At 33.7% G+C, this 18,264-nt stretch overlaps 1 protein-coding gene across 1 annotated transcript in view; it reads right to left on the reverse strand.

Annotated features, from left to right (window-relative positions):
- The window catches only part of LOC141301808 (calcium-independent phospholipase A2-gamma), a 37,995-nt gene extending 35,935 nt beyond the window's left edge, over window positions 1–2,060 (reverse strand). The window contains exon 1 of the mRNA XM_073832004.1: window positions 1,696–2,060. Within this exon, the coding sequence (XP_073688105.1) occupies window positions 1,696–2,010 (315 nt within the window). The 5' untranslated portion in view covers window positions 2,011–2,060. The remainder of the gene's footprint in view (window positions 1–1,695) is intronic.
- Window positions 2,061–18,264: the final 16,204 nt, after the last annotated feature.

Consider the following 18,264-nt stretch of genomic DNA (forward strand, 5'->3'; position numbering starts at 1 on the left):
AGTTTAGCTTGATGTACTAAAATAACTAAAACTTAATCAAAATTAAAAAAAAAAAAAGTTTAACAAAACAAAAATGAAAATCATGAAAAAAAACATTTGTTACTTGAAATATGTTAAATGAAAAAAAGTACAAACTAAACAAACACTAAACTATAACTCAATTAAAATTAATAAAGAAAAAATATATAGATCTTTTTAAAACGAAGAAAATTCATTAAAATGAAGGCCTGAAAACAAACTAAAAAGTTAAAATCTTTAACGTAAAAAAAACAACATATTTTTGTTGAAATAAGTGTTCAATAATTTTTTTTTTACTTCCAAGGCAAGTTTAACTTGATGAACTAAAATAACTAAAATGAATTAAAATTAATAAAAACTATATAGACATATTCAAAACCAACAAAAAATTGTAAAAATGCTAAAAAAAATAAAGATAAAAAAATTGAAATAAAAATAAAAAGAAGCATAAAACAGACAAATGTTAAGAAATAAATGCAAAATATTTAAAAATATATATATTTGTATAAAAAATCTTATATAATATAACATAATACACAACTACTTTTAACAAGGTGTTTTTAACAAGTGGAAAACTACAAACAAACTAAAACTGAATTAAAATTAATGAAGAAAAAAATATATATTTTTAAAAACAAAAACAAAAAATATTAAAATGAAGGCATGAACAAAAACGTTTAACGTAAAAAAAACTAAAATATCTCCAAGGCAAGTTTAACTTATGTACTAAAATAACTAAAACTAAGAATTAAAATTAATTAAAGCTATTTAGACATATTTAAAAAAACAACAACAACAACTAATAAAATGATAAAAACACAATAAAAGCACTAAATCCTAAACGTAATAAAATATTTTACGTAATAAAACTAATTTAAACAAAGCAAAACAAGACAAACAAAATAAAATTTAATTAAAATTAATAAAGAAAAAAAAATATATATAACAATAAAAAGTTCTAAAAGTGCTAAAGTTTAGATGAAAGCAGAATTTTTTTTTATAAAACTAAAATTATATATACATATATATATATATATAACTTAAACTATTTTTCCAAGGCCAGTGTAAAACTACAAAGTAAAACTGAATTAAAATTATTAACGAAAATATATATAGCTATTTAAAAATAATAATAAATTAACTCATAGAAAACAAACAAAAACTATTAAAACCTTAACCATAAAAAAAAACCAAAATCATAAAAACACATTTATGTTGAAATAAATGTTTAATAAAAAATTAAATAAGCTATAAAAAACTCAAATAAAACTAAAACTTAAAGTTATTATTCAAATATTAAAAAAAAAACAAAATCGAATAAAAATGATAAAACACAGCAAATTCATTCAAATTTCAAATAAAAAATATAATAAAATGAATATGAAAGCAGAAAATATAGATTTTTTTAAATCTAATTAAAAATATAAGAGGGTTCCCAATATACTTTTTAACGTTTTTAACTTTATTTAGTGTGTAATGTTGTTATTTGAGCTTACAAAGTCCACTGTAAACGGCTACAACCAGCGGCTCGTTCAGACTTCTTCTGGACATTTAATATATGAAAAATAACACGTTTTTTGAACAATCCTATTCTATTCTATTCTATCAAAAACCAAATTAAGACTGTGTGAAAGAGCATAACCCTATAATCTCAATGCGGATGAGGTAACACTGAACCGTAGGAGCGCTGGAGGAGTCCTTGGCTTTGAGTCGGGACAGAATCTGCACTCGAGTCCCGCTCGCCGCTTTCCAGACCGAGTCCAGAGCGCTCCTCAGACGGGACGCGTGGTATCTGAGGTCGGTCGACCCGCGGCGCATCGATGTGCTGAAGGGTGAGGCGTTCGAGTGCGATCCCGTCCTGCAGAACCAGAACCTCCGGCTGCTCCTGGGCCTCCAGCTCAGCTTACGGGACACGGATAGGATGCTGGATGCACATCCCGGTCTGTGGCACAAACGCAGCGCACAGCCGTCCAGCAGACAGACCACAGCCATGGTGACGGTTCTTCAGGACACTTTCGGAAAACTCCTGCTCATCCATCAGACGCTTGTCAACCACAGCGGCATCACAACGGCAAAACAGACAAATCAAGACGCTGCAGCTTTAAGAAAAACAAGAAATTCATATTTTTAAAGGAATATTAATTGTAACAGTTTAATAAATGTTACATTTTTATCTCATTTTAAAGGATTTGTTACATTGTTAATATTTTATGCCACTATTTCTGATACATCTGTATTAAATCAGAAACACAAAAACAGAGAACACAGAACTGCTGAAAAGATAAAACAGTTAATATTCCTTTAATGTATATATTTTTTTATTATTCTAATAATAATATACCATAAATCTTAATGTTTTATCTATGTAATTGATTAGACATGTTTTTTGATTTTTGTTTAATTTGACAATTAACTAAAGAACTAAAATGGAAAAATATATATATATATATATAAAAAAAAACATTAAACTTTTTTGAGGAATATTAATTGAAACAGTATTAGGAAGGGAAAATAATAATAAAAGGAAAATATATAAATATATAAATAATATAAAAAATAAAATCATTAAATCCTTAACAATTAAAAAGGAATCTAGAAAATGAAAGAAAAAAAATTAAATAAAAAACCAAACAAGAATAATTACTATAGACTGTAAATTTAAGGAATATTAATTGTAACAGTATAATAAATGATACATTCTTATGTTTATATATATATATATATATATATATATATATATATATATATATATATATATATATATATATATATACCATAAATTGTTAGCTTTGTAAATTTAATTGACAAGACATGCTATTTGATCATTAAAATTGATTTTAATAATTAAAATGGGATACAGAAAAAATTAAATGCAAAAAATTAAATCCAGAATAATTAAAATGGGAAAATAAAGAAAAACTAAAACAGAATTTGTTAACAATAGTTTATAGTTTACAGTAATTTAAATGTAATGTCATGTCAGTTTTCTGTCAAAATCTGTCCGTTTTCTTGAAAATAACTTTAGATTCGTCCTTTGCAATTAATTGCATACAATACAATAGTTACAGAAATGAATTACAGTAAATATGAACATGGGATATAACATCATGTGAACAAAACGCAAAATAAAAAGTACTAAAAGTAAGTAATTTATAATAAAGCATTAATTTCAGTTAAAAAACAATGAAGAAGTGAGGAAGTGAATGTAAATAAGGGACTGTTGTGCTTTAAATGTAGGACAAACTCACAGGGTCACAAACCTCACACACGACAAGCACAAACACAACATACCTGCCGGATAAACGCGCATAATAAAGGCTGTCCGTCGGTTATTAGCTTATACTAATATAGATGTTATTGTTAAAGCGGGTTGTTTGCGGGTCATTCTACACGAATAACATTTGATAAACACAGCGCGTCCCTCCGAGAGCACTTCCGCATTTGGTCACCTGACACACAACGGCGCGTTTGATTGGACGATCAAAGCTGTGGAAAGAATAGAGAAATGCTTATCCATAGTAAATATTTACTGTGTTTCTAAAAGCATTTACATCACTTTTCATACATTAAAAAATATTAATTGTAACAGTAAAATAAATGCTATATTTTTGATTGATCACATTCTAAAATATTTATTAATTTGTATATATTTTATGCCTTTATTTGATTTATGCCATCATTTCTGATACATCTATATTAAATCAGAAATAGAAAAACAGATAACACAGAACTGCTGAAAAGATCAAACATTTCACAGGACCATACTATTGTGAAAAAGAAGAAAAAATATTATAATATATCATACATTGCAAAACAGAATAATTAAAATAGGGAAAAAAACATAATTATGAAAGAAATATTAATTGTAACAATAAAACATTTTTTTTATGCTCACATTTTAAAAGATTTGTAAAACTGTTAATATTTTATGTCTTTATATAATATTTCTGATACACTGAAATATGAACGTGGGATATTATAGAGAGGGGGTTCAGCGATAAATCGGCAGCTGTCAGCAGGAAGTGGCTGAAAAAAAGAAAAAAATATATAAATAAAAAATATATAAACATAACAAATATATACAAATTTTAATGTAAATAGTAAAAAGTCATTACTGTGTACTATGTGATTAAATCTATCAAATAAAAGTATCATTAAATGGCTACGTTATATATATATATATATATATATATATATATATATATATATATATATATATATATATATATGTAAATATGTGTGTGTGTGTAAATAATTTATAGAGAGACCAAAAATGCTGTATGTTGTATTTTAATTATATATATACATATTCAAACATTAAGTAAACTGATTAAAGACCTGGCTAAAAGACAAAAGTACATGGGCTTATTAATGACCTTTATTTTTTAATCATTTACGCTGTGTTATGAAGTTTCAGTTTCACATTTGTAGTATTTCAAGAAATACTGGGTTTGTTTAATAAAGCCTTTAAATTCGTAACGGGCTTGCTATGTTGTCAAAGTCAGTCCTGTACAATGTAAACAGTATTACAAGTGTCCGACTTCCATTGTCTCCTCCTTGAATGCTTCCACCGTGGCTGATGTGCACAGCCTCTTTCTTAAAAAAAAAAAAAAAAATAGAAATAACAACACTCAAATGGAACTTACAACAAAAATTACCCGTGTAAAATGGATTTTAAAAGAATTTGGAGAATTAAGTTTCTTAAAAAGCATTTTTGCTTAAAAACATATAATTAGTTTATGTCCAGTTTACACCTGAACTCCTTCAGCAGTTGTGTTCAGACAGTAACTGATGAAATTATTATAAATTATGTATTGATTATTTACAATAACAATATTTTCAAATTAGGATTGGTCTGGGACCTTGGTCCAGGTACAAAGTTATTATAAAAAAAAGTCATTACATACACCTATATCTCATAAACATGTTAAATATTCACAAAAAACACTATAATAGGTTTATTGTGCACATCAGCCACTAGATGTCTCTGAACTTGTTCTCACTCACTTCTTGAAATTATCACTAACATACTAAGATAAACGATTGACTATAGTAGACAAAGTTACATTGACGTTCGCTAACATTAAGGTTAAAATCAAACATACAAAGTAACAAATATTCATCAAGTTGACTGAAGAACTTCGCGTCTTTCGTAGTGGCATGTGATTGGTTGCTACCACGTTGGTCGATGCTGATTGGCTGCCGCCAAGTGGCATGTCCCGCCTACCCTCCGAATGCCAGTAACTGACTTCCGGCTGTCAACGGCAGGTACTTCCTGCTGCCAGCTGCCCATTTTTTTCTGAACCCCTTCTGGAGAAGTGCTTAAAGTTTTTTTTATTATTATTAATAAACTGCAACTTAAGGTTTAAATAGATGTCTGTAGTGTACTCACTCAAAGCCTTTGATGGCAGCACTGCTTCATCAATCACTCTTCACCAGTCAAGCATACTTGTCTCATCTGTCCCTGTAACATCCACACAAGATTCAGCTCCCTCTGATTCGTGTGCTCAATACTACATTTATGAGCTAGCTGTTGTGTTAATTGGCTTTTTATCCAATAAATGCTCCTGAATTTATCAACAGTACTATTAGACAAATGAAATAGATAACTCATGTTTAGTTACTATATGTACATGTGTTTATTTACATTAATCTAAAGCAGTGTTAACAACAGAGAATTCTACATAAACTCACATAACGTCCATCACTCGTTTAGATGTCGTGATGTGCTCATTTAATTCTCTCAGAACATGTTCCTGTCAGTTGTTAAACATTTAGTAATCATCTTTAAGATGTGGTCGCTATACGTAATAAAACGTGTTTTACAGCGAAATCACAAATATACTTTAACGTTACACGTATTGGCACCTTATGCAAATCAGCAGTTTACGTTACAGTAGCTCAACAAATACGATTTTAAGACAGGGAACCGTGTTTTGGTTTGTAATACTCACATTTGTAAACACTCTCGTTGCGGTTCCCAATCACGTTCGATGATGACGTTTCGGCCTCCTGGGATTGAAAAGTGTGTATCGGATGAACACTTCAGAATCTGGGCTGAAGCAGTAGGACATCCGGGGATTACTCGCCTACTCTTTTATGAATACTGAGGTTTCGAATGTACTTCTTTCTTCACGTATGCTGCGTCCCAATTCGCCTACTTATACTACGCCCTAAAAGTATGTACTCTTTTTGTGAAGAAAAAGTACATACTTTTGAGTATGTAGCAGAATAGTAGGCGAGCTTTGGGACATACTACTTCGTCATGACTGCTTTTTTAACGGACGCTCTGTTGCTTAATCCTGTCACTGTTTAAACTGCCCTGTCAATCATCACAGTTAACATTTGGCTAACATTATCTACATTTCGTTTAATTTAATTTCCTACCGTATTAGAGAGAAATGAAGAGGCACGTTCTTTCAGGAGTCTTTCATGCCGAGAACTCTTCTGCTCGTGTTTGCATAATTATGCATTTAAACGTTAATGACCAAACCTATCATTATAAAACTTCATAATGTTGCTGCACATGAAATATAACGAGGGTAACATTTAAAAAAATATATTTTTTATCAGGTTACACACTGATTATTTATCACTCAAACCCCTTTCTCTATCTGTCCGTTGGTCGCGCATATCCTCCATGTTTGTAGTTTAACACTTTTTATGCGTGTTTGTAGTTCTAATCGAATCCTCGTTCACGGCGCAGTGTGTTGTGGGCAATATTAGCCGTTAGAGTGTGTATTGATCCGCACTTCCGAATTCTGAGGTTAAGTAGTAGACCATCCGGGAATCTTTGGAATACTTTGTCAAACATACTACGATTTGGGACATACTAATTCTATTTTCGAATACTATTTAGGACGGATAGTATGCGAATTGGGACGCAGCAGTACTCTTTTTTCCTACTAGATAGTAGGTAAGTAGGCATATTCGAACGCACTTTAAGTAGACGTTCGTCCGAATCTCGCGAGAATTAGTGCACTCACCTACTAATTGTCACCTACTCTTTTATGAATACTGAACATTCAAACATACTTTTTTGCTCGCCTACTGCTTTTTGCCTACTATATAGTATGGAAGTATGCGTTTTTGAATGCAGCCAATGCCCCAAAATGAATCAAATGATTCGCGAATCGCACAGAATGTGGGCCCCGATTCTGAAAGACTGTTGCATTTAAAAAAAAAAAAAAAAAAAAACACACATTGTTGTCTTTAGTAAGACAGTCTAATTTGCACTTCATTGTAGGAAAAGTAAGACACTGAACATCTTAAAGAAAATGGCCGGCAGTAGGCGCTCGCAGTTTTCCTTTGCTGAAAATATTTGCATATTGGAGAAAAACAAAAAAACAAAAAAAACAGCAAGGGGAGGAGGACCAAGTGCAACAAAAAAAAAAAAAAAAAAAAAAAGATCATTTAAATATATGGTGATGAAAATCTTTCAGATTAAAAATCTGTCTCCGCTGACAGTCGGTTTCCATGGCAACATAGATTGTAAGGAAAAGTTAGCCATGGGGTAATCAGTCGACCTTTATGGTCTTAAATTAGACCAGTCTAAGATTTTATGCAACTGGCTTACAAAGTAGAGAACCGTCTAAAAGAAAATTAGATGACTAACATGTAAGACCAGTGTAAAACAGTTTTATGCAACCGGCCCCAATGAGTTCTATTGCATTCACATCAACAACACTACTCTCCCCAAGACACAGTGAAGGTGATGTACACTAGGTCTTCAAAAAGAACAAAAGAAAGGCACCAGAACCCCTGCAGTTAGCTCATCAAGCAAACAGGTCTGTAGACGATAGAATGAACATGGCTCTACACTTCATCCTGCAGCATCTGGATAAATCAGGGACTTCAGTTCAGTTCAAACACTATCATCCCTTAAACCTCGTCCTGCCCAAACTAACTCCGCTCTCTGTGCCCACCTCGGTCTGGACCTCTCATCCATTTTTTTTTATTTTATTTTTTATAAATAAGCACATCCCTGTACTCTGACACATGCATAGATGTCTCTGCGCTGAATGGAACCATTGAGCTTTCTACTGCTTTAGCATAAAGTACTTAAAGAATGACCAGAAACACAAAGTGCAAAAATACGTTTTTAATATATGAATAAACATTTAAATGGAGTGTAATAGAATGCTCTTTGGCCTCCATCTGAAAATAAAAGGGAATCAGAAACTGGAGTGAATCATTTGCACAGCAGCAGATCTGAAACTCTGAATTACAGACAGACTCACGGTTTCTACTTTAGCAAACAAGACTCTGTTGAACGAAAGAGCGCATAGAAACGCTTGATATTCTATGACGATAATCTTACCTAATCAAGCGTCTGGGGGTGAGGAGGAGCTGCTGGACGGCTGTGTGCATCAGAGATCATTTGTTAATGGAGAAAGGAATGGAGCTTCAGTGTGAAAGGTTTCTGACAGCAGATTCAGAGCCTCAGGTTTAGTTGTGAACATGTTTGTGTTCCTCAGTCTTACCTCTTCTCTGCTCTCCAACTCTTCCTCATCTAGAAGAGCGACCACGGCTGCTTGGAGGGCATCTTCCCTGGCCTCCTTTTTTGAGCCTGAGCTAATGGCTGTGAAACGCCGTTCTCCGATTACCACTTGGCATGTATAGCTGGGAGACAGAGACAAGCGAGATGCTGGATGTTCATGACACTACAGCTGATTTTCCACCATCAAGGCATTTCATCTTGGCACCAAAACTTCTAAATCGCAGTAAATGTTTTTAGCTAAGGGTTTCTCTTAAAACCCATTCTCAAACCTGCCAAAACAATTTTACTAAGGAATTGAGAGACGTCTTAAGCTAAGAGTGAGGGTCGGGGTTTGGCTCATTACTATGGATGATGTCAGCATGCTCATTAACTATGCACACTGTGATTGGCTGATAGGGAGGTGTCTCTGTCAGAGATTTGTTCATAGGAATATCGTGGAGCGCAATAGAAAGTTGCCCAAATAAAGATTTTAAAGGCAAAGTGTCACTAATTAAACAAGTAAATGTTCAGATGATTGCCAGCCTTTTTTCATTAACAATTTAACGGATATGCATATAAACAGCCTTTTTATTGACAGAATAGAATAATCACGGCTGGTAAGATATGCAAACGTAAAAAGTAAACCACACTGGATGCAAGAACAGCTGTTCTTGAAACTTGAAAAAAGGAAACAAAGAAAGAATCAAAAGAAAATTGGGAGTCGGGATGACATTTAAAATCAAAAAGTTGTGGGAAAATGTGCAAATTAATGAACGTCTTCACAAAGTTAAAGCTCAGAGGCAGATTGTCAGCAACAGCCATTTCAGAATAGTTGGGATTTGGTCTCAGTGACTTAGGACCTTTCACAGATTTAGGAGCTAGTTTTAGCGCTAAAACGCTTTGTGAAATTTAGGACTGACACGCCCATTATTTAAGATTTTCTCCTGAATCAGCAACTTATGAGCTGCTTTTAGCTTTAACATGTTTTATGAAATTACACACATTTTGAATTTTAATTTTCACACATCAGTTCTTAACATTTTAGGTTTGAAACAAACACTATGCATTTGTAACTGCAGAATAAGAATATATACGTGACCCTGGACCACAAAACCAGTCATAAGGTTAAATTTTACAAAACTGAGATGTATACATCATATGCAAGCTCAATAAATAAGCTTTCTATTGATAGATGTATCTATCGTCCTATCCTAACAAACCATATATTTGAAAATTTAGGAATCTGAGGGTCGGAAAAAAATCTAAATAATGAGAAAATCACCTTTAAAAGGTGAAAGAAAAAAAAAAAAAAAAACATTACATTTTGATATATTTACCGTAAGAATTTTACAAAAAATCTTCATGGAACATGATCTTAACTTAATTTCCTAATGATTTTTAGCATAAAGGAAATCTACAATTTTGACCCATGCAATGTATTTTTGGCTATTGCTACAAATATACCCCAGCGACTTAAGACTGGTTTTGTGCTCCAGGGTCACACATAAAAAAAGTGGAGTTTAGATGCATAACATACTCAGCAAAACAGTCTAATTTATCGTTTTCAAGATATTATTTTGTCAATATTGCACACCCCTAGACAAGGCTTAGATGAGTCTGTGTGAGTATTTACCTCCGCATCGACTCTGTCATTGGTGTCGAACAGTCCTCCCCTCGGGCATGGGCATAGGCCAGGAGAGCCGGGAATGACTTCCTGTAAAGGAACTCCAGCAGCCGTGGCCGCTCTCTGATTCTGGGCTTATAGGACAGAGAGAAACTCTAGTTTTAAACTAAAAACCCATTCACAAACCTGCTGAGACAGACCTTAACTAAGGAATAAAGAGAAGTTAAGCGAAGACGATACAAAATCTGACAAATGTGCAGATAAATGTACTCACCCCCTTGTCATCAGATGTTCATGTCTTTCTTCACTTGTAAGGAAATTCCGTTTCGAGGAAAACCTTTCTGGAAATTTCTCCTTATAGCGGTCTTCAATGGTGTCCCGAAATCAGAACCTTCAAAATGCAGTTTAAATGCGGCTTCGAAAGGCTGTAAACGATCCCAGCTGAGGAAAGAAGGGTCTTATCTAGCCAAACCATCGGTAATTTTGTTTTAGAAAATAACCCATCGTTTTGCTAGAAAAGACTCGTCTTTCCTCGTCTGGGATCGTTTAGAGCCTTTTGAAGCTGCATTTTGAAAGTTCAAACTCAGGGCACCATAGAAGTCCACTATATGGAGAGAAATCCTGAAGTGTTTTACTCAAAAAAAAAAAAATAATTTCCTTACGATTTAAGGAAATAAAGACATGCACATCTTGGATGACAAGGTGGGGAGTACGTTATCTGTACATTTTTGGTCTGAATGTGAACTACTCTAACACATCTGATAGTAAGAAATGCAAACATAAAAGAAAACCAAACTGGAAGCAAAAACCCAAAAAGCCCAACTTGTTAATCAAAACAAGGATATAATCAATCAAAATTTGGAGTTGGTATAACCTTCAATACCAAAAACGATGCATGGGAAAAAAAGTCTGCAAATAATATGTGCATTTCTAAAATGCTTTTTTAACCTGGTTGAAAAAAATAAAAAAAAAAGTCTGATTTTATTAATTTTTTTAAACAGTGTTACTGGTTATTATTACTACATTGGATTGAGAAAGCCAGCTTACTAAAATTCTATTTAAACTTATTTTTCTTTATAAAATGTTCAACTCTAACTCCTCCTAGAGACTTAACTCCACAATCTATTAAATGGAATCATGCCAGCTACTTGCAAACCATGCTAGTAACATGTGGACTTGCTAATCATGCTAACAACATGCTAATCTATCTCTGACAGATTGTATTGCCTTTAAAACATTTAAACTTTAACCTTTTAAAACTACTTTAAGCTTCAAACTATTGAGGACTGAAAACAATTAAACTTAAAACATCCTGGTCCGGCTTTATCAAGCCAGCTTAAAAGACCTCATCTAGTTGGAACTGTACTGGATTTAATGGTAACTGTAATGGTGTCTGTTGGGTCTCTACTGGTAATTGGTCACTTTCTATTGGAGGCTTGTTAAAACCACTAAATCTCAAATGGAACCGCTCTCAGAACACACTACAGGGAGACATTTTTAATGGTTTAATGGTTTATGGTTGACGTTTGTAATGGTATGTTAGGTAGGTTTTGATGCTGGTTTATGCTGGTCAAGGACCTAAACCAGCAAAGGAGCAGCTTATACCAGCATCAAAACCTACCTAACCAGCATATGCTTTGATCATTTGGTCTTAGAGACTTAAGAGCCCTTTTCACTACTCCCAACATTTCCCAGATTTAAGAGCTAGTTTTAGCACTAAAATAATGCCTCACATAGCATTCCTAGATGAACATTAAATAGTAGTCAACAATTGAAGTGGATCAAAACCTTTCACCAAAGTTGTGCTAAAACCCATTCTGCTCTTAGGACATCTTTGACTAATGCTCCTTGATCCACTTCAAATGTTGACTACTGTATACACAATGCAGTTTAAACAGTTCATGTGGAGCCACACAAACACAACAGCCATGCTTTTAAATAATTGCAGTGCATATAGTTGTTTACCTGAAACATAGCATTTGTGAACTCAGAACAGCATCATGCTTTATACACTTTAATATCATGCAGCCTTAGAAAACAGTCTAAAAACGCGTTTCATAAATCCTTGTCTGATAGAGGATTTATAAACATTCAGATTTTCCACTGATATTTTGAGCCAAACAACCAGCTGCTTACCCGACCAAATCCAGACGACATGATGATGATCAACACCTGCCGTTTGTGTCTTTTAAGGCCAATTTCAGAAGAATCGGAAGTTACGTCACCTAATGATGAGAGAAACGAACCTTTTCAAAGCTTCGAATCAATTGAACCGATTCGCAAAATGATTCACTGATTCGAAGCGCTCGAATCAATTCACGCTGGTGACGCCTGCTGGTCAAAAGTGTGTAAATGCAACAAAATCTCAGGCTAAAACATGCACAAAACAACTTTTAAAACCCACTGCAAATGTTTTATTGAAAGTATAACACGTAAAAGGCAATATAAAAAAATAACAATAAATATCCAATGTGGTTTTTTAAGTTATTTATTATTAATTTGCAGGGCTTTTTTTGTTTGTTTGTTTGTTTGTTTTATGGATAGCTTATGTTTTCTCAGTATTCCAAGTTGCTGTTTTATCATGAAGAAATAAACTTGTACTTATTTGTAGCTTATACAGACTCTCAGACTGTGCTGCTCACATTTGTGGAATTTAAATGAATATTAAATGTACCATTCTCAATTATTTACATTTTAAAAGATTAATTGAACTGATGTTTTATCACTTCGATTGATTGCAAATACATTTACATTACATTTATTCATTTAGCAGATGCTTTTATCCAAAGCGACTTACAGTTTCATCCTAAGGAGTCAGATCAACATAGGAAGTGCTCAAAAATACCAGATATCAGGCGTTGTTAGATGAATGCTGGATAGAAAGGGAAGATCAATATATATAATATATATATATATATATATATATATATATATATATATATATATATATATATATATACACACACATTTCTATTAACACAGTTTGGAATTTTAATCAGAATTTCATAAATAAATAAATTTACAGGAGCATTTTATTTTAATTTGTAAGAACTCAATAGATTGTTAAAGTGTTTTTTAATAATTAATAAAGATAGATCAGCTTTTGGATTACTAAAATTTAATTTAACCATTAATATAGAATTCAGAAAACTTAAAATGCAAATTAAATATTAATTTTAACATTTTAATTTAATCATATTAAAAAATATTAAATAAAATAATAATGTTTTTTTATGTATTCGATTAGATATGCTTTATGATTACTTAAATTCAATTTACAATAAACTTAAAAACAAGTTTAAAGATTAAGATAAAAAAAAACAGATTTAATATGGTATTATGTTACAATTTATTTGACAAAGTCAATCGTTCATCAAGAGATCACCAGCGGCAGCGTAACAGACTAAGACTAAAAAACAGATTTGACACACACACACACACACTCACACACACACACACACACACACACACACTCACACACACACACACACACACACACACACACACACACACACACACACACACACACACACACACACACACACACACACACACACACACACACACACACACACACACACACTCACACACACACACACACACACACACACACACACACACACACACACACACACACACACACACACACACACACACACACACTCACACACACACTCACACACACACACACACACACACACACACACACACACACACACACTCACACACACACACACACACACACACACACACACACACACACACACACACACTCACACACACACACACACACACACACACACACACACACACACACACACACACACACACACACTCACACACACACACACACACACACACACACACACACACACACACACACACACACACTCACACACACACACACACACACACACACACACACACACTCACTCACTCACACACACACACACACACACACACACACACACACACACACACACACACACACACTCAACACACACACACACACACACACACACACACACCACACACACACACACTCACACACACACACTCACACACACACACACACACACACACACACTCACACACACTCACACACTCACACACACACACACACACACACACACACACACACACACACACACACACACACACACACACACACACACACACACACACACACACACACACACACACTCACACACACACACACACACACACACACACACACACACACACACACACACACACACACACACTCACACACACACACACACACACACACACACACACACACACACACACACACTCACACACACACACACACACACACACACTCACACACACACTCACACACACACACACACACACACACACACACACACACACACACACACACACACACACACACACACACACACACACACACTCACACACACACACACACACACACACACACACACACACACACACACTCACACACACACACACCACACACACACACACACACACACACACACACACTCACACACACACACACACACACACACACACACACACACACACACACTCACACACACACTCACACACACACACACACACACACACACTCACACACACACACACACACACACACCACACACACACACACACACACACACACACACACAATCATTTTAAAACAGCCTTTTATTATTGTAAACTCCAAAAACAATGCTAAAACCATGTTTAAAGTGGAAATGACATGTGCTTGTTTTTGCTCAAATATATTAGAAACCTATAGGAGATATGAATCATTTAGAAACTCTGAATCAATTGAACCAATTGCCTCACAAAATGATTTAGTAAATTGCTGGAAATGCAACTGCCAAAAAACGAAGCCGTGCATATAAACTGCTTTTACAAACAAATCCAAATGTTTTATTGAAAGTGTAATCCATTAAATACAATTAAGGAATCATTTAAATTCCATTAAACACAGTGAACTGAATCAAATGATTCGGGAATCGCACAGAATGTCCTAAAATTAATCAAATGATTCGTGAACTGAATCAAATGATCACAGAATTTTTCAAAATGAATCAAATGAAATGAATCAAATGATTTTATTTTTTTTATTATTATTAGCCGTTATAACAATCAAACAATTAAGTACAAATGTACAAAAAGACAAAAACACACACACTCACAAAAAACAAAAAAAAGACAGACTTGTTGCCAGGATAACAAACTAAATACAATTACATCTCAAGGAGACACAAAGGAAGAATATAAAGATACAGTTTTCAATGCTTTCAAATTAACAGCACTTTGGATAGTTTCCATATACTTTTCCAAGTCCACTCTGAACAAGGAGAAAAGAGGTTTAGAGCCAGTAAATTTTTGTTTGTGAATGTGAAATTTAGCCAACAGCAAACATAAATTAATGATGTAATATTTCCCTATATTCTCTTTTGAGTACCCAAACAATCCAAAGAAAGCATCTTTAAAGCAAAAAGAAAAAAGTCACTTACAAAATAAGTTTGAATGAATATAACAAAATCTGACCAAAATGTTTCTGTATACTGTAGGTGCATTGCCAAAACAAATGAATGAAGTCTTCTTCAGAGGAATGACAGAAGCAGCAGTTCACTTCAATATCTGACTTATATTTTCTAAGAAAGGCTTTAGTGGGGTAACATTTGTGAATCAATTTAAATGTGATTTCTCTTACTTTATTGGTAAGCAGATACTTATGAGGCAAGGACCATACTTTCTCCCAAGGTATATTCTCCACAATGTTATTCCAATATGGTATTACATAAGGGATTGTTGTTACCTCTCTCTGGAAGAGAGTCCTGATTTTAGAGTTATTTTTCTGTTGGTCAACAGAAAAGCACACATTTCCAATCGTTGTGTCAGTCAAGTTCAGAGAGTAAATACATGGCCATGGAAATGAGGCACCTTGCAACAGAAAGGACACACCAGAGGGAATGGCGTTGAAAACAACAGCATATTCATCAGCAGATACAGGAATATTATATTTCAGTAAAAAATCTGAATAGTTATAAAGCCTTCCTTGTGAGTTAAAGAGTTGTCCAACTAAGAGGAGGTTATTTTCAAACCAGTCCTTAAAGAAAAGTGATTTATTTTTGTAAAGAATATCCTTATTGTTCCATAAGTAATATTTGTGTGGAGAAAAGTTGTGTTTGTATATGAGGGACCAGGCTAAGAGCATCTGCTTATGAAAATTAGAAAGTTTGATGGGGATCTTAACATTATAATTACAGAGTAAAAGGAAATTCAGGACACCAACTTTAGAGAAAATATAATTAGGGATAATATTCCAAAGTGAAAATGGGTTTTTAAGAAAATTCTTTAGCCAATTAATTTTAAAAGTGTTGTTCAAGGTCGTAAAATCTAAGAAATCCATTCCCCCCTGTTTTGTTGGATTCATTATTACGGATTTTCTGATATAGTGAGTTTTGTTTTTCCAAACAAAATTGTTTAACATGCTATCAACCTTTTTTAATGTTCTTTTATCAACCTCCAAGGAAAGAGCAGCATAAGTTAGTCTAGACAATCCTTCGGCTTTAGAGAGCAGAATTCTTCCTCTTATTGATAAGTCTCTCTGTAGCTACATATTGAGTTTCCTTTGCGTTTTTACTATCAAAGGGTCAAAATTTAGTACACATCTTGTTTTTTGGGTTTTATATGAATCAAATGATTTGCGAACTAATTTGCGAATCACACATAATGTCCCGAAATGAATCAAATGATTCATTAACTGAATCAAATGATACTCGAATTGCACAGAATTTTCCGAAATAATCAAATGATTCTCAAACTGAATCAAATGATTCGCGAATGCACAGAATATCCTGAAATGAGTCAAATGATTCGTGAACTGAATCAAATGATTCGCGAATCGCACAGAATGCCCCAAAATTAATCAAATGATTCGGGAACTGAATCAAATGATTCGCGAATCGCACAGAATGCCCCAAAATGAATCAAATGATTCGCGAACTGAATCGAATGATTCACACAGAATTTTCCAAAATGAATCAAATGATTCGCAAATCGCACAGAATGTCCCGAACTGAATCAAATGATTCGAGAATCGTACAGAATGTCCCGAACTGAATCAAATGATTCGCGAATGCACAGAATATCCTGAAATGAATCAAATGATTCGTGAACTGAATCAAATGATTCGCGAATCGCACAGAATGTCCCGAAATTAATCAAATGATTCGGGAACTGAATCAAATGATTCGCGAATCGCACAGAATTTTCCAAAATGAATCAAATGATTCGCGAACTGAATCGAATGATTCACACAGAATTTTCCAAAATGAATCAAATGATTCGCAAATCGCACAGAATGTCCCAAACTGAATCAAATGATTCGCGAATCGCACAGAATGCCCCGAAATGAATCAAATTATTTGCGAACTAATTTGCGAATCACACATAATGTCCCGAAATGAATCAAATGATTCATTAACTGAATCAAATGATATTCGAATTGCACAGAATTTTCCGAAATGAATCAAATGATTCTCAAACTGAATCAAATGATTCAGTTTGTCACAGAATCGCACAGAATGTCCCGAACTGAATCAAATGATTCGGGAATCGCACAGAATGTCCTGAAATGAATCAAATGATTTGCAAACTGAATCAAATGATTTGCGAACTGAATCAAATGATTTGCAAACTGAATCAAATGATTCACGAATCGCACAGAATGTCCCGAAATGAATCAAATGATTCGCGAATCGCACAGAATGTTCTGAAATGAATCAAATGATTGGCGAATCGCACATAATTTTTCAAAATGAATCAAATGATTCGCAAATCGCACAGAATGTCCCGAACTGAATCAAATGATTTGCAAACTCTCACTACATTCCCAACCTTTCTTTTCCAAACATTTCAGAATGAGAAATGTTATTTCTGTGTTAAAAAGCTGTGTAATTAGTGATACAGCTACAATAAACCTTTAATGGCCGTCTTGTCTGAACTTCAAGACACAGCTGTTTGTTGAGTCCCCATAAAAATGTGTTCAAATTTGAAGTTTCGTTTTTTGGCTTTTATTATAATGATGTTATGTCACTATATTAATAAATGTGACTTGACTTCCTGCACCTTT

Source organism: Garra rufa, chromosome 25 (assembly GCF_049309525.1).
Source record: "Garra rufa chromosome 25, GarRuf1.0, whole genome shotgun sequence".
In the NCBI taxonomy this organism is placed as follows: Eukaryota; Metazoa; Chordata; class Actinopteri; order Cypriniformes; family Cyprinidae; genus Garra; species Garra rufa.